The sequence below is a fragment of the Thermobia domestica genome, chromosome 2 (genome assembly GCF_964235325.1).
Source record: "Thermobia domestica chromosome 2, izTheDome1.hap1.1, whole genome shotgun sequence".
Lineage (NCBI taxonomy): Eukaryota > Metazoa > Arthropoda > Insecta > Zygentoma > Lepismatidae > Thermobia > Thermobia domestica.
The window spans coordinates 309,487,081-309,514,567 of NC_137455.1; the positions used below are offsets into that span (position 1 = coordinate 309,487,081).

The 27,487-nt window shown below is 34.9% G+C and overlaps 1 protein-coding gene across 1 annotated transcript in view; it reads left to right on the forward strand.

The window, feature by feature from the left end:
- The first annotated feature begins 345 nt into the window (after window positions 1–345).
- Window positions 346–27,487, forward strand: part of LOC145679480 (endoglucanase A-like) — a 29,691-nt gene continuing 2,549 nt past the window's right edge. The window contains exons 1-7 of the mRNA XM_081750059.1: window positions 346–444; window positions 5,821–6,031; window positions 7,154–7,249; window positions 8,907–9,089; window positions 20,774–20,951; window positions 23,090–23,252; window positions 25,314–25,478. Coding sequence (XP_081606185.1) covers window positions 346–444; window positions 5,821–6,031; window positions 7,154–7,249; window positions 8,907–9,089; window positions 20,774–20,951; window positions 23,090–23,252; window positions 25,314–25,478 — 1,095 coding nt within the window. The remainder of the gene's footprint in view (window positions 445–5,820; window positions 6,032–7,153; window positions 7,250–8,906; window positions 9,090–20,773; window positions 20,952–23,089; window positions 23,253–25,313; window positions 25,479–27,487) is intronic.

Consider the following 27,487-nt stretch of genomic DNA (forward strand, 5'->3'; position numbering starts at 1 on the left):
TCCTGGACATCAGTGATGAACATTTTACACTACTCATCTTTGGATATACTTCTAGACTCAGGAAACCTGTCACAAATCGTATAGAACAGTTAGTGTCATTATTGGTTGGTACACGTTATATACATATTAATTCCTTATATCAAAAGAGGCAACAGTTTCAAACGTACTATGTAAGGAATATTTGAACTACTGTCTCTTATTCTTGGTGTTGTGTTTCTAATGTTCAGCGCTATATATAAAAGAATAAACCAATTGTCTTGTACCGGAAGAAATATTGAATTTCAATTAACACAGAAGCTCAACAAATTTTTTAACGGATGTTTTGGAACTACAAGAATTAGAACCATGACGATGGGATATATTTGTTACATTTTACTAGACGATGTGTCGAGTATAAGGAAAGATGCAAGAAATAGTGTATTAAGCGGAAACAAGAATAAAGAAGTTTGTTATGGAGTTTTTAAATACTTCACTTAGTAATGTGATTTTTATTGTAATATTTCATTTCTAGTGACAAATATCCAACATCTTCAAAAAGTAAGTGAATAATGAACATAAAAGGTAATTTCACTTGCGATAAATCACTCCATTACGATCTATGAAACATTTTGACATAAAAACTTAACAATAATCCTCAATATCTTACTAATACAACTTATTTTTAACTTATATTGAAGAAAATGTAGCCATGAAAAGGTGCATACAAAAGAACACGTTCAAGTACAGGATGGACTACAATAAGGTTTGCCATTATAAATGTTAACAACTCCGTATAGTAACGAGAAATGGCTCGTTGAATTTAGCAATTTAAACTTTTTTGTTGTCTGGAAACACATACGCGACTTCACACAAGATGACGACCTAGTAAATTGTAGGATAGCGTGTTTTCATTCTGAATAAGTATACGAAAAGCAAATCACGAATAAGTGAGCGGAGACAAAGTTTAGACAGCATTTTAACTGCAGAGATGTACCCTCAAAGTCAACAATTTTGAACTTGATGAAGAAGTGAAATACGAAAGGGACATCTTTTTTTTTTTTTTTTTTTTTTTAGGATTTTCTAAGGGAGAAAATACTGCAGACCCAACCACCATGTTGATCATTAATGTCATCAGTGACATTACTGTCGAGATTTGTACAACTACTATCAGGTATGTAAACGTGTTTGCAGAGACGCGGTGCCCATTTTGAGCCTTTTTCGTAAATGTACTTTATTTCAGATGATGAATTAAATGAGCCATGTTTCGTTGTTGTAGAGTTTCTTGTAGAGATCTATTCAAGTTTATAATGGTCAACCTTATTGTGGTCCATCTTGTGAATATATAATTGATGAAAATTGATCACAATTTCTGGAAAATTCCAAGACTAGAACATGACAATTAAATAACGAGACTGGTATCATAAATGTGATGTATTGCAAAGAAAGTTACAATTGACTGTTATCCACTTAAATATACCCCCCTCTCCTATCTATACACCGCTGCATAGTGCTTTCCATTGTTCAAAGCAATGCTGGAGGTCATCAGATGTCATCCTGTTCAAAAACTCTCCCGGTTTTCGTTTCACCTCTTCCACAGACTGAAAATGTGTTCCCTTCAATGCACTTTTCACTTTTGGAAATAGATAAAAAGTCACAGGGAGCCAGTTCTGGGGAATACGGAGGATGGTCGAACACAAGAATGCGTCTGGCTGCTAAAAGCTGCTTCACAGAAAGTGCATTATGGGAAGGTGCATTGTCTTGGTGGAGGATCCATGTATCGTTCTTCCACAAGTCCGGTCTCTTCTTCCTTATTCTTTCCCTCAGCTTGATTAGTACTGTTTGTAGTAGGTCTGATTCACCGTTTGACCCTGAGGCATCCATTCAGTCATGGTAATACCCCTAATATCGAAAAAACGATGAGCATTGCCCTTACTTTCGACTTGCTCATTCGTGTTTTTCACTCTTGGCGATGTGGGAGTCTTCCAGTGCATGCATTGACGCTTAGCCTTGGGGTCATACTGGAAAATCCATGTTTTATCACATGTGATGACACGTGTTAGTAAGTCTGGTTCTGGTTTGAGTCGTTCCATGACGTCACAGCAAATGGTCTTTCGAATGTCTTTTTGTTCCTGATAGAGGTTTTATGGGACATTTTGGACAAACTTTTGTCATGTTTAAATTGTCATGCAAAATTTGTCTTACTGTCTCTTTGTTAATGTTCGTCATGTCTGCGAATATCCGAATGCTCACACGTCTTTCCGTGTCATTTCATTAATTGTTTGAACCTTTTCGTCAGTTCTTGAACTCAAAGGGCGGCTGGATCTTTCATCATCTTCAACCTCTTCCCTATCTTCTGAAAATCGTTTGTGCCATTCAAAAACTCGCGTACATGACATAGTATTATCACCATATACCTCTTTTAACATTGCACAAAATTCCGTCGGTGCTTTTTTTTAAATCAGTTCACCAGAAATTTGATATTAATGCGCTGCTCAACTTTACTGTTCACCATGATTCCGACACTACTACAGAACACTGTCCTCTTCATGCAAGCCTGCAAAGAAAAGAAAATCTTTCAGAATTATGAAACAAACAGTGGCTGCTCATGAAGGTTAAAGATCAAGAACACATCATTAGCTACCTCCCCCCCCACCCACGATCCCGCGCGACACAAGGTGGGTAGTCTCGTTATTTAATTGCCACACCTCGTATATTCAACTTCTATGTTTAATATACTTTTCATAGTATTATAGTTTATGTCTATAATAATAAATTACAGAAAGACTACAAAAGATGCTCCAGAAAACCTCAAAATATTAATGAACAAAATAGTCACTAAAGAGTACTACAACCATGTACTCTTATAAAGCAAAACATTGGAGGAGTTCGTGTCTAGAACTACACGTCATTTATTATTAGGGTCAGAAAACGGTGAAGTTAGTACCTACAATATTACTCCACACAATAACTCGTGAACGAAAACGATTTTTTAAATTGATAGCAAGAGTAAATATCTCGGCCGACTTCGTTAATGAAGTCAATCTGTTAGTATCTTTAAGAGGTAACAAGGACTAAGTATGGCTGCGCATATCCTATGTTCTACTATTGAAACAAAGGATTATAATTGTAGAATGCTACTGTAGTAGTTACACACTGCACCGTTACATGGCAGTAAACATCATCCATAAGTAGACATCAATCAGACGAAATTGAATCCTAGCGTAATCCTCTTTAATGTCCTTAGCAGAGTTTATTATTACTATGTTGCTATTAATTGAGATGGTACTTTTAAGATTCTATGTCTAAAACTTAATAGACGTATAGTAAAGCTTGTAGCAAAACTAATTGTTTAGAACAAACTGCTAGTGCGGAATACAGTCTTGCTACAATAAAAAGTAAACGCCCATTATGTAAATTCTTTGATTGATTCATTTACTATACATATTCAAAGCACGATCTCAAATCAGTTTACTGTCAGCAATAATTTTAATTTCAATATTGTTTAAAATTTTCATTGATCTGTTTAAAGATCCGTCGCATTAATCGTCTCGTTAAGATTACAAGTTACTTATTATTACTTAGAAGAATTGTAAGTTCTTTATTTGCACTAAAGATTGGAATCCGATCCCAAATGACATATTACATAGCTAACTATATAAAAAGTGTAGATGAAGTAAAAGTAACATCTACAATTCAATTACCGTAATATGAGTAATACTTGATTCTGAATTTTACTTCGCTATTTACAGCAACAGTGAGAACAATTAGAACCTCTTGTGCCTCATGAGTGTGCGCAGATCAATATACTTCATTATCTATCCTCTCTCAATTAGGTAGTGAATGAACTTCTAATTAATGTTGAATAGCTGAGACAGAAGCTTTGTTCAAGAAATAACAATTGAGTCCTCTATTTATAAATAGAACACTTGTTAGACATGACATTGGGAGAAAGTATGTGGAAGCTAACCTCTTTCTGTCTCTTTTTGATTTCCTGTAGTCATTACACTGGTAACGTTTCTTTACATTTCATTTTCATACACATGTATACAGGGTGGCACAAAATTTAGCTACCAACTATAATTGAAAATAACTATTGAATAAAAAGATATGGAATTCTTAATTAAGTTCTAGTTACCACAAAATATTCTGCCATTCATATTACAAAATCTTTACTATGTTTTTTTTAACTTCAACGATTTTATTCAATGTTACCACAAAATGTGGCATGATTTTGTGATTATCGTCTGTTTAAATGACAAAAAATTAACATTCTATAGCTGACTAGCTCCTCATTCTATAGCTGACTAGCTAAGTTTTAAGGAAAACATGGTTTATAAACCGTTAGGTACAAGTAATATAACACATAAGTTTCGTAAAATTTTACAAGTTAATTACACAGAAAATTATTTTTAAACTTGATAAGTAGATAAGTAGATTTTGCATCACCCTATATGAGTTTAATTTGTTTCTGCTCGCATGTGTGTTAGCTATTGCGGTTTCAAAGAAACAAAAAGTTGGTCTCCATCCCGCGTTAATTTGAGTCAAATAAAAAGTTCACACCTAAATAATGAACAGACTAAGCACACATTTTTGTTTTCGTTTAGTATAAGTTCTGAAATGATGGTATTCTATCTTGCAACTTTCTAATAGATACAAACTGTTTTCAATTCGGGTTTGATTCCAAGGAATTGCGATCCCAAATTAAACCGTAGGCCTATGTCTGATATAACTTCAGAGCTGAAAGAGATGCTAAATTCGAATCCAATTAACGAACTGCTTTCAATTATTTAGGACCAAATGAAATGTAATGTGTCAAGTTGAAACACATTTTCCTAGTGCCGATTTCTGTTATTTGAATAGAACATTCTACATATTCGAATTTCAATTACATATTTTTTCAATTATATATTTTTTCAAAATCTATAGAAATATAATTTTTATCCTGACTTACGTATATTTAAAATGTTTTAATTCTAATTATATATTCGTTCGTATTTACTAATCAAATTTATGTATGTACTAGAACGAGAAGAGGGTTAAATAATAGAAAATACATAAGGTAATTCAAATATCATACTTCACAAAGAAACTGTTTCAAAATTCTTATTTAGTTCATTATTCTAAACTAGAATTACCTCAGGTTATATTCAATTTGTAACTAATCAAAAGACATATATTTCCGGATATAAAATAAATACGACTCTGTTTAATTTATCATCGAGTGCTGTTCTTTCGTTTTATTGAAAATTATCAACTTGCGGTCAGACTCAGTATTGTCCTGTTCAACATTAATTAAAAGTTCATTCACTACCTCATAGAAAGAGGAAAGGTAATGAAGTATATTGATCTGCACACACTGATAAGGCACAAGGGATTCTAACATTAATTGTTCTCACTGTTGCTGCAAATAGCGAAGTAAAATTCAAAATCAAGTATTAGTCATATGAAGGTAATTGAATTGTAGATCTTACTTTTACTTTATTTACACTTTTTACTTAGTTAGCTATGTAATATGTCATTTGGGATTGGAACTAAACTTATTTCTGAATTAAATTGAGTTAATGCAAATTATCTTCAAAATGAACAAGCAATGTATATATCTGGTATATACAAAAACTAAACATTTATTAAAATTATCTAGATAAATAATAAGTCTAAGAAAATGTTTTACAAGACAATTTTGTACACTTCCTTTTCGCAGCAGTATTAAATATTGCACATCTTAATCATGACTGAAGTAATTGCTTGAATTTTCCGCAATCTATCAGCCAGCCAGAGTTGATAAACCTAAATTTTGTGACTTTCCCCTTACTAACTTCTATCCTCATTAATTACGTTAAGATATTTTCTACAAAATTGATTCTTCCTTTTTTCCCCCTCTTTGCAGCCGGTCAGTATGACTACGGAGAGGTGTTGGGTCTTTCCTATTTATTCTATGAGGCTCAGAGGTCGGGTAAGCTTCCTGCAGACAACCGTATTCCCTGGAGAGGAGATTCGGCGTTAGGTGACCAAGGAGAAAATGGAGAAGATCTTACTGGAGGATATTATGACGGTATTATCCTTTGTTTATATTCTTAATATTATTTATAAAAGAATTTACGATGTACTTCCTTCAGTACATATTTTCCCTCACAGCATAAAGAGAAAGAGAATATTTGTTATTTACATTTAATTTATTTTTGAAAATAATAATATTGGTTCCCGGCGGGAGCTCATGTGGTTCGGATTCCAAGTTATTCAGTAAGACCACGAGTCTCATATAGCCTCGCTGCTGAGCACAACGTTAAAATTAACTCAACTCAATAATAATGGTAGTAATTCGTGATGTTAGAACATTCTTGATAATGTTAATTTAACATCAGTCTGTCAAATTATGAATAGAGAACCCTATTTTCAAAAACTATAGACTTATTTTGTCATTGTTATGGACATTTGACCACTGTAGAAAGAAATTTTTCATAATTACTTCATATTTTTGTGACGGCGCAAAGAAGTGGATCTATTTATGACTTTGGGTTTTTATAATTAAAGCCTCCGAAATTTCACTATTTCAAAGTAAACGTTAATTTTTTTTCCATTGAACAAGCTTTGCTCTTAGTAGACTTAGATCTAATTTAAAGTATTCGTTTAGAAAAACAACACGTTTAATGTAAAAATTATTAACGTGTAACAGTTCTGCCAACTACCCATTGGCTTGGATAGTGTTTGATAAGCCAAGTGGTTAGTTGGTGAAACTGTTACACGTTAATATTTTTTACATTAAACGTGTTGTTTTGCTAAACGAGTAGTTTAAATTATATTATTATTATACAGTAAATATAAATTAATGTTGATCTACAAAATTTTAGTCTTATAGTGTAATCTAATGTATACTGTAGTTATATTATTGTTCTCTTCAGAGAGCCTCACTTAAATCTCGTCTAATTGTAGTCCCGCCTAAAATAAAATGAAACTAACCCCGGTAACCACCCTCGGTTTCACAGGAAATTACCAATTTATACAAGTTATGGCAATATCAGCATATCGAGTATCAACATTTTAACAAAAAATATCTAACGAAATTAGACAAGTTTATAAGTTAGAAAAATGACAATTGAAGACATTTAACTGTACCTTCCAGTATGGTCACATGAGAATACGAACAACAATTTCTAACAGTGTTATTTATTTTCAGCTGGCGATCTGGTAAAATTTGGTTTTCCAATGGCTTTCACTGTTACCTTCCTTAGCTGGGGCATCCTTTCTAATAGAGAAGCTTATGTAGCAACAGGTGAGTGAATTCAAGAAATTTGTTTCTTTCTTATTTTTTTTAGTTAAACGTCTCTCAAATATGCACCAACAGGGCTAACGTCACGGTGACCATGATATGGCTAAGGTAATGGTGAAATGAAGAAAGTGGAAGGAAACGGAAGGATCTCGAGAAAATACACGCGCACGGGGTTTAACAAAAAAAATCCACTTGGAGTAAGCTGGTATCCCAATACGGAACCAAGTAATATAATATAACACTTTACCATTGAGTTCTCGCGGTCCTGTATTCTACCAGTTAAGGTTTTTATCTACCTCATCATCATCAAGCATTGTCACCATATGCCGGGAGCCGGGCGAGAGTAGACTTTGGTGAAGACGGATTGGACGAAAGCTAGAGAATTCTGGGAGAGCACTGCATGGGCGACTCGATATGTAAGTGAGGAGACTGGAGCGATCCAGGCTATGCATCCTGCTAACAACTGGCGCACATGACGCGAACACTGTAACAAGGTCCATGGCATTCAACGCACAATGTCAAAATATTTGGGAACAACGCACAAAGCATTGTGCGAAAAATCCACTACAACTCTCAAAAACGTGAGTTTCTTGGTAGGTTGAAGCACTGATTTAGATAGTTAACGTTCCACGGCAATTTCTGTAAGATGTTTAGGCCGAAAAGCAGCTAGTTGTCCCATTAACAAGACATCATCGTAATACAGCCGCGTAGCTGGATGCACTTTGAGGTGATAAAGCCCTTGAGACAAAGCAAGTTTAATCATATAGTCATCCAGTTAGGTAATAGCAGCAATATCAGTTACTTTAGGTAATGTCACATGGCTGGACTGCGTATAGAACCCTTCTCTCTCTCCAACCCTTGTACACAAGCGCCTATCTTCGGCCATTCTTTTCAATTGATCATGCAGTGATTCATAATTTCATCACACTACCTTGTTTGAAGAAGCTTCCTAGATCGATTGTTGTCTTTTATTACCCAGTCAAGGATTTTTATCCATCTACCGTACCTTCTTCTTGTAATATATATGACTGACTACTATTTCAATATCTTTGTTTTCACGATAATATCTGTATTCCCGTTCCATTTGTGATTCGTGTAGTTCTTCTTTTTCCGAATACTTCCTAGCATACATCTCCAAAGACTTATCTATGCAGTTTGAAGACGGTGAATATATGACTTTCGACAATGCATGACAGTTTTTAACGAAAATGTTCGTGGAACATTTTTTAAGTTGGGGAGGGGACATTCACTGTGCATTCAGAAAGTATACATTAAGTCCTGTCATGTATAAACTTGCAACTTAGAGAGAATTTTATTCCCTTCAGCTCCCTTATGTTTGATGGATTACAAGCCCAAACTACAAGGTTATTTTTGCAAGTGAGAGGTGATTACGTACAAAATTTCATCAAGATTGCGTAAGTTTTACAAGAGTTGTCGTAAAATCGACGGATGCACAAATGGACAGACATACAGGTGTCGTTCGACTCGAATGGTAAAAGCTTTACTAACGCTCGCTTCAACAAATAATATCAAGATTCATTAACATTATTAACTACAAACTGATAGACCTAAAAGTATGTGTTGTAACGTAGGAATAAATTATGATAATATTCCTGTCCTTCGATGGAACTTGAAGAATAGCTTATCTTTTTCTTCGTAGAACAACTTCGATATGCAATGGACGCTTTGAAATGGGGCACGGATTATTTCATCAAATGTCACGTGGCTCCTCATGTTTTCTACGGCCAAGTTGGAAATGGAACCAGTGACCATGCATATTGGGGACGACCAGAAGAAATGACTATGGCACGACCAGCTTTCAAAATTGATGAGGAGCACCCAGGTAAAATTTTACTCTGTGTATCAAATTTTGCATATTAAACTTTATGTACTAGGTAACATGCACAATACAACTTTATTTACTGTATCGTATGCGTCCCTTTTATTATTTAATGAGATTTTTTTCTAAATTTTTATACACTTTTACTTGAGACTAATATTTTCAAAATTTACAGAAATCTTAATACTTGGGTAATAAATAATGAAATTATTTTCATTCATAAATATGAATGTTTCACTATGGATATGAAAATACTGTAGCTATGAAAATAAATTGAATTAAGTAAATTTAAAACATAACTCAGTCATTCCTGTTAATTCAAAATATTTATTACATGAACGTTATTTTTTATTTATCCATTGTCACAATATTTAGGACTTGCACATGCTCCGTCTGATACGCACGCTTTTAGATTTATTGATCCATAGTCAAAACAGCTTATTAGTTTCAATGCAATTTACTCAATTAATGTTACAAAACTTATAGATATGACTCTTCTATCCTTCTTCGGTTTTCCTTCTTCCGTCTCCTTTGAAAAAAAAAAGGTATAAATAACAGTTTTTCTATCCATAAGTGATTCATCCCCGAGCCTTCGCATCTTCATATTTTAAGTTTAACCAGGTGGTGTACAGGTCCGTATCCACGAGGGGCACTGGAGGGCCAGGCTTTCGCTAAACTTTTACTGCCCTCACTAAAATTTTCATGATATGCTCGCAAATGAACTACCTAGTATAATATGCTTGGATTGGACCCCTCTAACTTCTACCGGCCTCCCTATATTTTTGAGTTGGCTATGGGTCTGGAGATGTACATGTCAAAAATTGAACCTCCGAGCAATGGCATAACATTGTGGGGTATAGTCGGGTAAATCATAATGCTATCTTCATCATGGCCGGCTCATAATCTATAGTCGGGACGTGCACAATAGAATGACAAGAGGCCGGCGTCGTTCCATAATGATTTGGGAAACAATCACATGGTCATCCATGAGTGCAGTAGTGCCTCTGAAGGGCACTGTGACAACTTCGAGCTCTTGGAAGATCACTGATAATTATGTACATCCCTTCATGTTGGTCATATTTTCAGCTGGTAATAACATCTTGTAGCAGGAAAATGATCCTTCTTACAAGACCAACGTTCTACTGCAGTGATTCGAGGAGCATACTGGTTAATTTTAATTGCAGCAACCACATCCAAACTCAACCGAACTTAACCCAATTGAACAGTTTTGTGATGTCATTAAATTTCAGATCCAAGTTAATCTCGGAATTTATAGAAATTAAGTAACTTCTGTGTGCAGATACGGTTCACATTGCCGCCAATCACTTACCAAGGTTTCATTACTTATACGCGAAACTTCACTGTTGTTGTCCTGTGAGCCAAAGATGGGCATACGTGATACTAGGTAGATTTTCATAATGTTTTGGCTCTCACACAATCCCCAATGCTTAGGGTTTTGAAGTCAGTCAAAAATGAGCAGTGATGTCCCTCCACCAATACACAAAAACATTGTGAGTTAAAATATATATATATATATATATATATATATATATATATATATATATATATGTTCTACCATAGTTTTCCTAAAATAAATTCATTCGATTTAGGTAAAATATGGTATAAATATAAACAAAAACACCAGAGGTGCAAAAAGTGCAGCCAAGTTCGTCAGCCTCAAAAAGTGTTGAGATGAGGATGGATGAGCCAAGTTCCTTGGCCACTGCATCTGAAAGGGACACTGGAATTTGGCGCGAGGTGTCTAACATATTCGAATACATTAAGATATCTGTTCCTAGTTTCACGGCCAGGACATTTCAGTCCTAAGGCTAGTGGTGACCCCCAAATCCACCACGCTCACAAACACCACCCCTAAGGCTCATTAACATCGTTTACTTTGACACTTCGTGGAGGAATATAAGTTTTCCTTTTCTGGGTTTCGAACCACCAATCTTACTGCAGTATTCTGTATATGTGCCTTAGCTCATTAGCCAAGTTGATATTCTTAAGATTGATGGTGGTCCCAAACCCACCACGTCCACCACCACTATCCCTAACGTTCCTTAACATCATTTTCCTTGACACCTCGCGCCAAGTTCCAGTGTCCCTTTCAGATACAGTGGCCAAGGAACTTGGCTCATCCATCCTCATCTCAACACTTTTTGAGGCTGACGAACTTGGCTGCACTTTTTGCACCTCTGGTGTTTTTGTTCATATTTCACTTCTTTTTGTAGTTCACCATGTCAATATCGTATATTGGAATTCTCAATTGTGGCATATTGCTAGATTTAAATTTAAAATTGTACATTTTTAAAGGAGTCATAATGTTTCACATACAACATTAGTTCCCAAGGACTCTCCCACCGGGAATCGAACCCAAGACCTGTACAAGAAAGGCGCACATGCTAGCCACTAGCACAGCGGGGAGGATTTATTCTATCAAATATCTGTCAGAGCGTTATGTCCAAACGAGATTCCAATTCATTTACCCGAACTACAAAATCACGATCGCTAACATCTCATTTTTCATTGCCTAAATACGAAGAGTATCAACAGAGTCCAAAACCTTTGATGCTGAATCCTCGCTGCTACATCACTAGACATAGCTGGTGTTTCAATATACCTAGTTGTTCTCTATCTTTTCACATTGCGAAATTACGGAGTTCATTACATGACGCGCATGTTGCGCAGTTTTATACTGCCTCGGGTTTTCCTTCCAATGATATACACCTTTCAAATAGCTTGTAAACTGAATAATATTTGCCACCAGCATATCCTAACTGTATATAAAGCTACATGAACTGGCATAAATTAAAGGGGTGCTTCCGGTTGACGTGGAAAGTTGAAATGATGAAGGGGGATGAAGAATTTTCCCATGTTATTTAAATGGGTCTTTTTTTTTTTTTTTACATATAATCTCATGTTTTAGGAACTTGGAATTGGAATAAAAAATTGAAATTCGGTATGCTTGTACGTTTTCATTAGTATTACCTAAGTAAATCAGTAAAAATAAACAATTCCAACTTTAGAGTGGTTTTCTGGGGAACTGAAAAATCTTTCCCATGGTACGTATTTATATGGGACACCTATTACACTCCAAAATTATACGGCACTTCCTGTAGGGCTACAATGATTAAATTTGACGTGATTGTAGTTTTTCGGAACTAACCGACCGAAAAATTGCCAAAAGTGAATATTTTTAATTTTTAGGGAGTCTAAAGGGGGAGATGAAGAAATTCCCCATGGTATTTAAATAGGCCTTTTTTGGACAAATAATCTCATATTTTAGGTACTTGAAATTGGAATACAAACGTGAAATTCCTTATGCTTCAACGTTTTTGTTAGTATTACCTAAGTAAGTCAGTAAAAATGAAAATATCCAAATTTATAGTGGTTTTATGGGGAACAGAAAATCCTTTTCCATGTTATTTATATTGGACGTCTTCTACACCCCAAAATGTTTAGGCACTTCCGGCAGGGTTAGAATGATGAAATTTGGCACGATTGTATCCTCCCGGGACTAACCAACAAGAAAATTGATAAAATTGAATATTTTTAATTTTTAAGGAGTCTAAAGGAAGATGAAGAAATCGCCGTTATTTAAATGGGCGTTTTCCTGGAATACAAAATCTTATCTTTTAGATAGTTGAAATAGGAAAAGAAACTTGAAATTCGGGAATTGTAAGCTTAAGAGGTGTGAGGAAGTAGGACGAGCAAAGGCGAGGGTGTGGGGGGCGAACCCCCGAAAGGCAAATTCAGAAAATATGAAGAGCAAAAGGCACGAAATTCACTGTTGATGAAAAGGCTGATACGTAAGAGATTCTCACACTGTTCACAGATAGAGACACGAAGTATCAAGAACATTTTTACATAACGATTGTGGTAACTATAATATAACTCTGGTACCAATATGTTTACGAAATCGGTTACATTTTGTTGCTAGTCTCACATAAATTCGAACAATTGGATTTCTCATTTCTTCGAAAACTTCATTAATTTTAAACATTATCACCTCTAGATTATCTTACTTATCAAATTAATTTCAATATCTGTTTAATACCAATGATTGCAATAAAGGAAAAATATTCACCGAAAAAAGACAAAATATTGGCTTTCCTTGCCTGGGTTTCCAACCACGAAATTTACGGCAGTATGTAAGTGTCTTAGCCCACGGTTTTAAAAGTTAAATGATTCACAGAACGTGCCTCAATAACTTGCTTAACTAGTTATTAGTAGCTTTCACTTATTTTACTCGCACACTGAGAAAAACTGTATGTGGCGTACGTAAAAACGTTTGTTACATGTCTAAATCCTGTAGTTGTTGGACTTAACGTACACTAAACGTATAACTGAAAAAGTATATTTGAACGTACTTTCCGTATAAGTGTTCCGAATAAACGTAGGCTACTTTCCACACGAACGAAAAGACTGTAATGTAGGTGGTCAGGATCTCACATACAGATGGCCGTATGTAACTTATAGCTGACGTACGTAATGTACGGAAAACTGTTAGATATCAGACATCCTGCAACGACATTGTGTAACATCTAAGCGGGAAAGAGGGCAGTGCGTATGTAACATATGGATAATGTATGTTAAGTATAGACAATACACCAGCGAGGAGGGCACCAACTCGACCACTCAGACGATTGACAACATTATCACTATGCACATGATGTGTTCAATAACGGAATCGTTCCCGATTTCTGATTGTAAGGACAGGTTTTTTTTTTTTTTTTTTTTTTTTTTTTTTTTTTTTTTTTTGCTAATGAAAAAAATTTCCGTAGCAAATTCTTCAAATTTCATTTTCAAGCCGTTATAGGGTACCTTTATGGAGAGTTTCGCATCTTTATCTCATTAAGAAGTACCTAATGGCTATGGACAGTTTTGCGCCCATAAAAATTCCCATAGTACATTCCTTAAATTTGAAACCTTTATTTACACAGGTCCAGTGCCGGTCTGGCTAGGTCGGCTGCTCGGCGATCGCCGAGGGCCCAAAGGGCCCGAGAGCCTTTGGGAGGGCCCGGATACATAGGAAAATAAATATTTAAAACTTAAAAAATAACTTAATTATCAGATGTTTAGAATACAAACACAGAATTAACTACTGATTAGTTTAAAACACAACAACATAGTTTAATGTAATGCCTGAAAACCAGTTTAGAAACAACCAGTACGAGATTTGCACATTACAAGCTATAGCTTAAGGCGCCACTCTTGTAGGGGCACCCAAAATATTAATAAAGTTAGTTGGATGTAATGACATTTTTTCCTATCTAACTTTAATTTTCAGTTCACAGTGCATACGGTATTTTCTCTAATAACACTACCTAGATACAGTACCGTAAACTATTTATCTGTTATACTATTTTCCTTCGGACATTATAGTTGCCGCACTTTCCTTTGTGACAGTTTTCATAGATTTATTGTTCCTTTCTTTTCGTATTTTTCACAGGTTTTCCTAAAATTCTCTAACATTAACATTGTATTAATTCCCGACACAAACGAGTGAAATAGTTTACTAAACACTTTTTTTAATTCCAAGATATTTTTGTGTGTGTGTTCTCTGCATGTATAACTTCCTTAAAACGGTCATTTAATTACTCGAAAAAGATTGAAGCGGTAGCTTAGTCTATTATTGGATGTTTACAGTGGGGTGAGCTTGTTGAATCTTCTAAATTCGTTACATTTTTGTCAGTATTGTTAGATATGTCAACAGGCAATTTCGATTGTAAAGCAAAATTTACAGTGCGTTCCCTTCTAGGACAGTGGTGCAAATTCGAAAATTTGTTTCTAGCTGTAGTCATGCTAGACATGTTTTCAGTTACTTCTCCAAAGCTAGTCTTTAGACTATGCAAAGGCCTGGTAGTCGGTAGATGCATTATTAGACGAAATTAGAAGAAAAAGAAGTGACAAAAAATTTTAAAGATTGCATGACAAATGTAAATCCCTAGTTAAAGACATCAAAGCTTATTTTAGGAATGGGGAAATTGATATAGAAGGTGATTTTCCAGAGAGAGAGAGAGAGAGAGAGAGAGAGAGAAAAAAGAATTCCCAAGGTGAAGAAAATGCCTTGTGAGCAGTTTCTAACAAGGCTAGAAATTTGTCACATGACCAGAAATACAAAGCACTATATTTGAACATTCTCGATTATGCGGGTAAAAGTACAGAAGAACGGTTTGTACCCAACAAGACTCTACTACTTGATTGTTTCTGGTTAGACTCAAAAAGGTACGAGGATATAGGTGCAATGGAGGTAGAAGATTTTCCAGATGATTGCTTGCAAACTATTTCTCAATTAGCAAACGTGAATAGAAGTGAGTTGTTGTTAGAACTGAAACAGTTTGCAAGCCAGTATCGTAATTTGAGTGCAGATTTTAGTGACAAGTCTGAAGAACCAGAAGAGAAAGAAGTGTAAATTTGTGAGAATTACAAATAATGATGGTGATTCAGATGAAAGTGTGACATCTGAAGAAGAATCTGAAGATAAAAGGAAAAAAGTCTCAAACTCAATGTGGTACTAAAAGGAAATGTTTCAGATGTCTCTCATGTGCATTTCCCAGTTTCTATTAACTATCGTCACAGTCTGGATTATTCAGTAATTTATATACTGTGTTTAAATACATAATGATCATTCCAACCACTCAGGTGACTTGTGAACGAGTTATTTCGAAATTGAAAATTGTAAAAAAAACAGACTCGAACTTACTATCTCCTTTGATGTTGAATGTTGAGAGAGAGTTGTTTATAAATTTGGAGAAAAATAAATTCATTGATGAAATTGCGGTGACAAGCGAAGTTTTGAAAAGAAAATTAATATATTGATATGTTCCTGATACTTTGTAATTTCTGTGTGTGTCTGAGTCATTTTCAATTTTACAGTTATGTGCTTTATGATATTGTAATCATTTATTAGTAGTAATCAATAATTTGTCTATTTGTATTAATATAAATCTAGAATAAGCTTCACTTTGTTAGTGCATATCAATATTTTCGTCTTTTTACAGTTATATGTGGTCATATAAATGTTGTAATACACGTTAAATATTTGTCATTAGTTCTCATAGAATAAAAAAAAGGTTTATAACTATACGGGTTTCACATAATTTTGCCATATCAACACATTTATCTTTATTTCACTCATAGCCTTATTATATCATATAGTACAATGCTGAACTGACGCCGAAACCTATATCATGATTTATATCTACGTTATATTGCTTAAGTGTGTTTTGCCTTGTCATTTATCGTAACATAGATTTAAAATACTTCAGAAACTTTTTTTCATAAACAAACCTTTAATCATTCTTGTAAGTACCGACGATACGCTGTAAAAAGTTTCTCGATCAAGGGGCCCAGAACCAACTTTAGCCGAGGGCCCGTGATTGCTCCAGACCGGCACTGCACAGGTCCATACATAAGGTAGGTACCATTATGCAGAGTTTCAAATCTCTATCTCATTTGGAAGCACCTAATCAATGATGAGTGAGTAAATGAACCGATCTCTGTTTGAGTAAGGACAATTTTTCACCCATAGAAAATTCCATAGCACATTCCTTAAATTTCGGATATTTTTCATATTCAAGCCATTATAAGCTATCTTCGTGTAGACATTGACATCTTCATCTCATTGGGAAGTACCTAATGGCTACGGACAATTTTTCGCCTATAACGTGAGTGAACCGATTTCTGCTTGACTAAGGACAGTTTTCACCCATAAAATTTTTCCATAGCACTTCCTTAAATTTCGGACATTTTTCCATACTCAGATCATTATAAGGTACCTTTATGCAGAGATTCATCCTTCTATCTCATTGGGAAGTACCTAATTAATGCTATGAATGAGTCAATCATTGAGTGAACCGATTTCTGCTTGGCTACGGACAGTTTTCACCCATAAAAATTTCCTTTAGTACATTACTTAAATTTCAAACCTTTTCCATACTCAAGTCATTATAAGGTACCAATATACAGACTTTTACGTCAATATTTCATAAACAAGTACTTAATCAATGTGACGAGTGAATGAATGAACCGATATCTGCTTGGCTAAAATTAGTTCTTCACCCATAAAAAAATTCCCATTGCACATTCCTCACATTTAAGACTTTTTTCACACTCAAGTCATTATAAGGTACCTTTATGCACAGCTTCACGTCATTATCATTGGAAAATAACAAATCAATGTGATCAGTGACTGAATGAACCGTGCTTTGCTAAGGACAGTTTTTCGCCCATGAAAAATTTCCAATAGCACATTCCTCACATTTCGGATTTTTTTTCACACTTAAGCCATTATAAGGTACAGTACCTTTATGCAGTTTCACGTCTCTATCTCATTGGAAAGTACCTAATCAGTTTGATGAGTGAGAAGACGAACATATTTATGTTTGGCTAAGGACAGTTTCTCCCCCATAAAAAAATCCCATAGCACATTAATCACAGCTCGGACTTTTTCTGTACTCTAGTCATTATAGGATGTTTCTATGCAAAGTTTCACGTCTATACCTCATTGGGAATTACCTAATCAATTTGATGATTGAGAGAATGAAACGATTTCTACTTGGCTAAGAACAGTTTTTCGCCAATAAAATATTTCTTATAACACACGCCACACATTTCGGAACTTTTCTACGCTCAAGTCATTATAGGGTAACTCTATACAAAGTTTCACGTTTCTATCTCATTGGGAAGTATCTAATCAATTTGATGAGGGAGAGAATGAACTGATTTGTGTATGACTAAGGACAGGTTTTCGCCCATAAATAACTCAGATAGCACATTTCTCACATTTCGGACTTTTTCCATATTCAAACCATAATAATGCACCTTTATGGAGAGTTTCATGTCTCTTTCCCATTAGGAAGTATCTAATTAACTTGATAAGTGAGTGAGTGAAACGATTTCTTGCTTGGCTAAGGAAAGTTTTTTGCCTATAAAAACTTTCCCATTATACATTCCTTAAATTTCGGACTTTTTTCCATACTCAGGTTATTATAATGTACCATTGTGCAGTTTCACATCTCTGTCTCATTAGGAAGTACCTAATCATTTTGATGAGTGAGTCAGTGAAACGATTTTTTTCCTGGCTAAGGATATTTTTTGCCCATAAAAAATTTCCCATAGGACATTCCACAGATTTCGGACCTTCTCCATACTCAAGTAGTTATAGGCTACCTTTATGCAAAGTTTCATGTCCCATTGGAAAGTACCTAATCATTTTGATGAGTGAGTGAGTGAATCAATTTCTTGCTTGGCTAAGGACAGTTTTTTTTACCTATAAAAACTTTCCCGTAGAACATTCCTCAAATTTCGGACTTTTTTCATACTCAAGTCATTATAAGGTACCTTTGTGCAGAGTTTCACGTCTGTATCTCATTAAAAAGTACCTAATCAAATTGATGAGTAAGTGAGTGAAACGATTTTTTTTTCATGGCTAAGGACAGTTTTATGCCCATAAAAGATTTCCCATACCACATTCCTCAGATTTCGGACTTTTTACATACTCAAGTTATTGTAGGGTACCTTTATGCAAAGTCTCAAGTTTCTATCTCATTGGGTAGTACCTAATCAATTTGATGGGTGAGTGAGTGAAACGATTTTTTTTCCTGGCTAAGGACAGTTTTTTGCCTATAAAAATTTCTCATAGGACATTCCTCAGATTTCGGACTTTTTCCATACTCAAGTCATTATAAGGTACCTTTATGCAAAGTTTCAGGTTTCTATCTCATTGGGAAGTACCTAATCAATTTGATGAGTAAGTAAGTGATACGATTTTTTCCTGACTAAGGACAGTTTTTTGCCTATAAAAAATTTCCCATAGATCATTCCTCAGATTTCGGACATTTTCCATACTCAAGTTATTGTAGGGTACCTTTATGCAAAGTTTCAAGTTTCTATCTCATTGGGAAGTACCTAATCAATTTGATGAGTGAGTAAGTGATACGATATTTTTTCCTGGCTAAGGACAGTTTTTTGCCTATAAAAAATTTCCCATAGCTCATTCCTCAGATTTCGGACATTTTCCATACTCAAGTTATTGTAGGGTACCTTTATGCAAAGTTTCAGGTTTCTATCTCATTGGGAAGTACCTAATCCATTTGATGAGTAAGTAAGTGATACGATTTTTTTCGTGGCTAATGACAGTTTTTTTGCCTATAAAAAATTTCCTATAACACATTCCTCAGATTTCGGACTTTTCCCATACTCAAGTTGTTGTAGGGTACCTTTATGCCAAGTTTCAAGTTTCTATCTCATTGGGAAGAACCTAATAAATTTGATGAGTGAGTAAGTGAAACGATTTTTTTCCTGGCTAAGGACAGTTTTTTGCCCATAAAAAATTTCCCATAGGACATTCCTCAGATTTTGGACTTTTTCCATACTCACGTCGTTATAGAGTACCTTTATACAAACTTTCACTTTTCTATCTCATTGGAAAGTACCTAATCAATTTGATGAGTGAGTGAGTGAATCGATTTTTTTCCTGGCTAAGGACAGTTTTTTGCCTATAAAAAATTTCCCATAGCACATTCCTCAGATTTCGGACTTTTTCCATACTCAAGTTATTGTAGGGTACCTTTATGCAAAGTTTCAAGTTTCTATCTCATTGGGAAGTACCTAATCAATTTGATGAGTGAGTGAGTGTAACGATTTTTTTCCCTGGCTAAAGACAGTTTTTTTGCCTATAAAAATTTCCCATAGCACATTCCTCAAGATTTCGGACTTTTTCCATACTCACGTTGTTATAGGGTACCTTTATGCAAAGTTTCAGGTTTCTATCTCATTGGGAAGTACCTAATCAATTTGATGAGTGAGTGAGTGAAACGTTTTTTTCGTGGCTAAAGACATTTTTTTGCCCATAAAAAAATTGCCATAGCACATTCCTCAGATTTCGGTCTTTTTCCATACTCAGGTCGTTATAGGGTACCTTTATGCAAAGTTTCAAGTTTCTATCTCATTGGGAAGTACCTAATCAATTTGATGAGTGAGAGAGTGAAACGATTTTTTTCCTATCTAAGGACAGTTTTTTGCCCATAAAAAATTTCCCATAGGACATTCCTCAGATTTTGGACTTTTTCCATACTCAAATTGTTATAGGGTACCTTTATGCAAAGTTTCACGTTTCTATCTAATTGGGAAGTACCTAATCAATTTGATGAGTGAGTCAGTGAGTCAGTGAGCCTGAAAACTGCATATTTTGGGGGTCCAGTACTCGAATGTGGTTGAAGGTAGGAATGTGATATTTGGCGTATGAGTACATCTGTGGGATATCTCCTTACATTCTAAATTTCATGTTTCTACCTTTAATAGAATCGTTTTTACAAAGCCTCGAAATCGGCGATTTTACCCAAAACTCTTGTTCGTGTATAATATGCTTACGGCAGTGCAGGCTAGTTTCCATTTGCTTCGCGGAACTTGGCTGCCATGCACTGCCGTGCATGTTGATAATTCTGATGATAATTATCTCACGAATCAATAGTGAGATAGTTAATCCACTCATCTGTTTGTAAATAAATTATTTCTATGAAAATTTTAAAAAATGCTTTAATTTTTGTAAAACATAACGCGTGTGTTGCTTGACTAAAAATCCTAGTAGTATAATTTGAAGTTGAAATTGAAGTGGGAGAGAAAACGGAGAATCGCTCGCTCAACAGTGCACAGCATCACTACTTTTTCTTTTCTTGAAGGTTCTGATCTTGCTGCTGAAACTGCTGCCGCTTTGGCTGCTACTTCCATCGTATTTCGAGACGTAAATAGCACCTACTCAGATGAACTTTTGGTTCATGCCGAACAACTTTACGACTTCGCTCTCAATTTCCAAGCAAAATATACAGATTCCATCACAAATGCTGTTGATTTTTATGGGTAAGTTACATCTAAAAAGTTGAAACTAATTTCTTAGTTGATAGTATTTGTAACCTATCTTTATCAAAAACTTTCTGTTATATTCGTTACAACAATAAACAGAATTCCTGGGCTAAACAGTTGTCTATTGAAGAGCATTTTACCCTATACTATATAATGAATCATTCGTAACTACTCTTGGTGGGCATAGTGCCAGGAATGATTTAGTTACCACTTTTCGGTGTTTTGTTGGACTCATTTCCCATCAAAAGCACACAAATTCATCCTTTGAGTGAGTGTCCCCCATGTTACACATGAAGCGAGAGGAAGCGAATTTTGCCAGAAAAGTGATTAGGTTTGTTGAAAATTGAAGTCAATCACAGAAGTATTAAAACTTTCCCACAAAATAATGTATACATAATATCTATATAAATAGATAGGAAGCCATAAGTACTTCGAAATGAATGTTAATATCAATAAACTTTTGTGTTATTGCGATTCAAATGTCTGATATTATGGCAAGTGGTAAACCACCCTCTGTAATGCAACCAGTGAACGGTTGGAAGTAAGGGGAGAAAATAAATTAGTTCTCCGTATCAGTCAGAGGATAGTGTATTGTAGTGTAAAGTCGTGTAAAAGTTTTCTATGAAGAACATACAATTATGAGTGTTTTTTCTTTCCATGTTTAACTGAGACATACTGCACATCTAACTGCGAAAAATAACGGTGCCTATTGGGCAAGGGTGCTGAATCAGGGCGCCACAAATCGTAGGTTTCTGAAGTTTCGTACCGATGACAAAACATTGAAAAATAATTTCCGCGGCCACTGGCCAATAGCATTTTCTGATGAGCTTCATAGCAACACCATGTTAGTAGACACTCATCAAAATATTTGTGCAAGTGCAGACAAGTTAGGATTACCTCTACCGTTTAGCAGCTCCGCGTAATCGGTAAGGTGAAAAAGTCGAATTCATGGATTTCACATGACTTGATATCTGCCAACAAAGTTTGTACTTCTCTGAGTGTTTAAATTCCTGAATTGAATTCTCACTTCTGATAAAAAAAAAAAAAAAAAAAAAAAGTAGATCTGTTATGTTAATCGTAAAAAGGAATCGTGATCAACGTCCAAAATAGGTTTCAAAACTATCCCTCTAGCCCCATAAAGCGTTGTTGCTGATATAGTAGCTTGTGCTGTGATTAATTCATTATGTTTTTCTCTGTCACAACCGAAAGTATACCTGCAGATTGTTACAGTGCTCAACTGCATGAAATGTCCGCAAAGTTGTTCATAACTATCGAGTAATGGTCAAGAGAGAGGTGCCCTCGTATTGTACGACAATGCACGCTTTCGTGTCGCTGAAAGACCGGTGCAACTCTTTATGAAACACTTCCTCATCCAGCGTATTCTCCTTACCTCCCTCCGATCGACTACCACTTCTGGCGGTATTTCGATCACTTGTTGGGATAAAAAAAATTTCCTGATGATCGGTAGTGCAACAGGCGGTTAAGGACTTCTTTGCTCCATAAACTCCAGATCTCTTTCGTGAGGGAATCCAATTGTTGGTTGTATTGCGAATGTATGTGAATAGACCTGAGGTTTCTTGCGCTAATTTGAAGTTATTTTATATTATTGCTTTTGAAAGTAAGTACACCACAGACATTTCAATCATATCAACCAAATATGTGCGTAGTGTTTTCAATTCTTTAGTTTTTATAAATACAACATATTGTCTCTATGGATATCATTAGTTAAACCATTTGCAATGTCACCAGCACTTTTTCAAATACATAAAGTTTCTTGGTCATTCTAGATATTATAGCATTATTTCACCAAATCTAAAAAGAAGATCGCTAACATTTATTCCTTAAATTTTTTACAGATTAAAGTTTAGTTTAAAAGGGATTCTTTCTTTACCATTTTGCAAATTGAGTTAACTTCAAAGCAGAGAACATCAAAATGCCGTTTATTCTGTAAAATATATACTCAAGTAGTTTCTACGTAGTATATTTCTACCACAGCATAATTTTGCATTACAATATATTATAATACCTTGATTTATATGAGTACTAAGCGATTGTCCTTTTGGAATTTACAAAATGAATATTGAATCCACAGACTCATTAACTCATCTTCGTAAACTGCATATATATAATTACAGAACATCTGGCTTCGACGATGAACTGGTATGGGGAGCTGTCTGGCTTTATAAGGCCACTAATAATGAGACCTACTTGGACACTGCTGAACAGCTTTACGACCAATACGAATTTGATTATCGTCCAGGGGTTGTTAGTTGGGACAATAAAGTAAATGGCATACAGGTAAGATACATATATAGAATAGGTTTGATTGCTATTAATAAACTTACTTAAGAATGTCATTTTTATTTTAAAGTAAGGAAAATGTTTGTATTCGATTCAAAACTAAGAAATCGTTAATTAAAAAGTATCTCTTACATTAAAATATTTGAAGAGTCAGTTTAGCTACAGAAATTCCAGTTCTGTAACATTAATTTCAAACAAATCAAATGAAACAGTAATTTAACAAGCAATTTCTTTTCTCAGACGTAGTTTAGTTGCTTGTTCTAATCTTTTCTCCCTCGAAAACTTTTAGATGAAAGATGATTTTCAACGAATTTAAAAAGTTCGTTACTGAATTCTCTCTGTCTCTCCATCTATCTGATATTTGCATCTTTTTTAATTTTTATTTTGAGTATTCTATTCGATAGAAAAAGTAGTAACCGGTGGCCACTGAGCAACTGGCCACCGTTCCCCAGATATTGGATCAAAAAGTTCGAATTTCGGGAGATTTAAATAGCTACATCTAGGAAGCCCAAGTCATAGAGAGATTATATTTTGCGAACTTTTGCGAGAAATAGAAGAAGGTGCGGATAAAAAAAATAGTTTTACATGTAGGAAGAATCACAGTCATCCTTTCCGCTCCATCTCCCTATTCTTTTAAGTTCGTTCTGGCAATGCTCTTGGAACATTCTCAACTTTTTTTTAACCGGTACACACGAACTACCTTATTGTGTGAATGGATAGTAAGAGGAGGAGAAAAAATAAGCACAACAGGCCGCTTAGCGAATCGCGATTCACTTTAGTATTTCTGTCTTTTTTAAGTCCGGATAATACGGTGCGTCGGACAGAACGGTTTAAAAAGTTCGGTCTTCTCTTAAACGCACCTTGTATACTGTTACATTGACATGTTTTATAGAGGATGACAAGGCTTGCAAACTTTCCTGTAGATTTTACCAAATTTCGTAGTAATATTCAAATATTTAAGATATGGGACGTGAATAATATGAGATACACATACTACGTGTGTAGTATACAGGTTAGAAAACTGTGAAGAAATATCTTTTGACAGAGTGATGTGGAGAAGATAAGACAAGATTCAAAGGAATTGAAAATAGCAATTAAAATACATTGAATTACCATAGCATAGAAACTTTTTTTTAATTTTGTATTGTTGAACCTTAAGGTTCCTCAAACATAGTATTAGTTATCCAAATCAATTTTCAGTTACTGAGAACTGATAAAGCATCCTACGTAGCGTCTTTCAAAACAATTTCAACAATAAGAAATCGTTCCGTTAGAATCCTATCAAACGATTACAATTGTATCGAAATACTTTCGACCACCTCCTCAAGTTTTGTTTGGTACGGTTGTAGTAGTTCGATATTCTTTCACCAGGTGACAGAGTGGCAAGTTGCAAGATGGCTGCATGGGGCGCGATGAAGGAATTAGCGTCCTACAATTTCACATTACTCGGTTGTTCTGAGTATTTAACAATAGTTTCGAACACAATTTCGGAAAGAATCACCATCAACGAATTCCATTCGCAAGTGATATCAACATTTCAAAATAACAGGGTGCTTTGCAAGAAAACATCTCTTAATAGGCTTTTCACCTTCACGTCTGAGGCTGATGTTGAGAGAGTTCAAGCTTGTTTTCAAAGCAGTGTTCAAAAGTCTACAGCAAGAGTTAGTCGAAAACTTTAAATGCCTTAAACTACTGTGTGGAGCGTAGTGCAAAACTGTTTACAGAAGCCCGTGAGCTGCAGAGGAGTGGATGTGCAAATTGTGGATGGAAAGGTGCTGAAACGGGTCTGGGAGAAATTAAATTACTGAATTGATGTATGCAGTATAACAAAATGGGCTCACATTGAGCATTTGTGAGTTATTGTATTAGATACTTTACCTCTAAAACTTGCACAATATTAGTAATTATGTTCAATTTTTAAGTAATTTATACAATTAATAAAACAAAAAGGAATTGAAATCGTTGAAATCATTTTGAAACACTGTATAATTTCGCAGGACTAAATATTTTCTCTGTTTAGTCAAACATATGCATATTAATAGCGAACTATTCCCTAAGGTTCTTTTAGCCCAAATAACTGGAGAAGAAAGATATATAAACAGATCACAAGAGCTTTGTGATTACATGGTAAATGATCAACAAAGAACTCCAAAAGGAATGGTCTTCGTTGCTGAATGGGGATCACTAACTTATGCTACAACAACTGCATTCATTTGTCTAGAAGTAAGTAACTTTAATGTGTTTATTTCCTAATTTTAATCATCAACAATGAATGTAGTTTACGTCATTAAGTTTGCATAGTGTTCTGAAAAGCTCAGTTACTCTAAAGTGCTTTGTGAGAAATTACAGAGTTTATAATAAGGTAGTGGCGGCCACAAGGTTTTGCTCTGAATGTTGCGAAGTGCAGACATGTCTAATAAGTGCTAGGTCAGGAAGATTACAAAGGCATTCAGTTCAATTATATTCAACACTCATTTTCAGTCTTTAATTTTATCAACAGTTTACGTCATTACTCAAGTAGAAATAATTATTTATTTTTCCATATAGTGTAAATTTTAAGATATTTTGGAGGAAATCGTCCTTTCCACATATAAGTTGTGGCACTGCTTTTATCTTACTTCTGAGGAACATTGTGCCAGAATTTTGTTTTTGTTTCACTATTAATATCAAATAATAGTAGTATTAGTATTAGGAATGGTATCGAGAACAAGACCCGAAGTTGTTTCTATCAAAATTTTGAGATGAGATGGAGTTCGAGATTACTTTATAAATAGAGACGATACCGAGACTTATCCAAGACGAGACCGAAACTAAGGAGATAGACACTTGTACTTCGACACAAGACCAAGTCAAGTCTCGATCTCGTCTCGAATTTTAGCAAATTAGTGAAATTACAATTTTTGTGCAAACATCGCCCATGTTATGCTATATGTAAACTAGAGGCAAATGAAAAATGATGGATCTGATTTACGAAATTTATTCTCTGAAATCTAATAAACGTATGTTATTGTGAGACATCCAGTTCGAAAGGTTAACTTTCAATTTTTACTGTCCACGCAGTGTTTCTACTTTCTGCCTCTAAGAGTCAGCAGCGAGCATGAAATGAATTTCTGATATTAACCACAACATATACGTACAAAACGACCCGCTCGGGAGAGTAATGCTCCCGGAAGTACGTTTTTTTCGCGCGCTACTCTAGCCAGCTGTTTTAAACGCTATCCTAGCCAGTTGTTTTAAGTTGGTCACAAAATTTATATCATGCAGTACAAGGGGAACAAAACGAGACCTGCGGGGCTTCTAACCCGTTCCCACTACTACTACTACTTATCTGCACAAAGGTAAGTAAATCACTTATTTTGAGTATTATTTTCATATTTAATTTAAAAAGTGTTTTAAAATATTAAAAAAATGTAAAAAAAACTTTTCTCGAGCCGGGTTTGAACTCACGCCAAAACATATTTTTATTATTAGCATACAGCGCTAGCCCACTCGGCCACGAAGATCGACAACAACAATCATTTGATTTCTGCTATTTAAATGCAACGTGGCAAGAAATGGATAATGCCAACCAATCAGAACTGTGTTTTTCGTTCCTACTTCCGGAAGCATTACTCTCCTGAGCTAGTCCTCGTACAAAGGGTTTGACAGGAGATAGACTATCAGATCCATCATTTTAATTTGCCCTTTAGTGAAACTATTGCCCTTAGATGGTCACAGTCATACACGGGAGAAAGGAGGATAAATGCCACCATTGATCACTTGATATCTAAGTATATCGAAAATGTTCTAAACAGCACATAATTTTGAATTACGATTCAATATACGGCTCGCATTTTATTCTTTCCAGTAATTTAAATTACTGAAAGACCATTTGTCAAAATATTTCGAAGTTTAATTTTGTAAGCCAAACTTATAAGGTTTCAACTTGAGCATTGTTTCTCCACACAGATTAGAAATTCTCCGGCGAAAGACAGGTTAAAAATTTTTTGTTGATTTACTGTAACTGCTCATGAATAAATAAATAAGGCAGATATCAACTGTGTACTAAAATATAATAAAATTTAAAGATTGGAAGAGACTACGAGAATAGAAGCTATGGAAAGAGAAAGAACATTAGATTAAAGTAGAGCATTGGTTAGAACTATTAAGGTGTAATGTAAATTGTTTCATTGGATTGGAATTTAGCGTCTCTTTCAGCACCGAGGCTTTATAGACATGGAGCTACAGTTTGA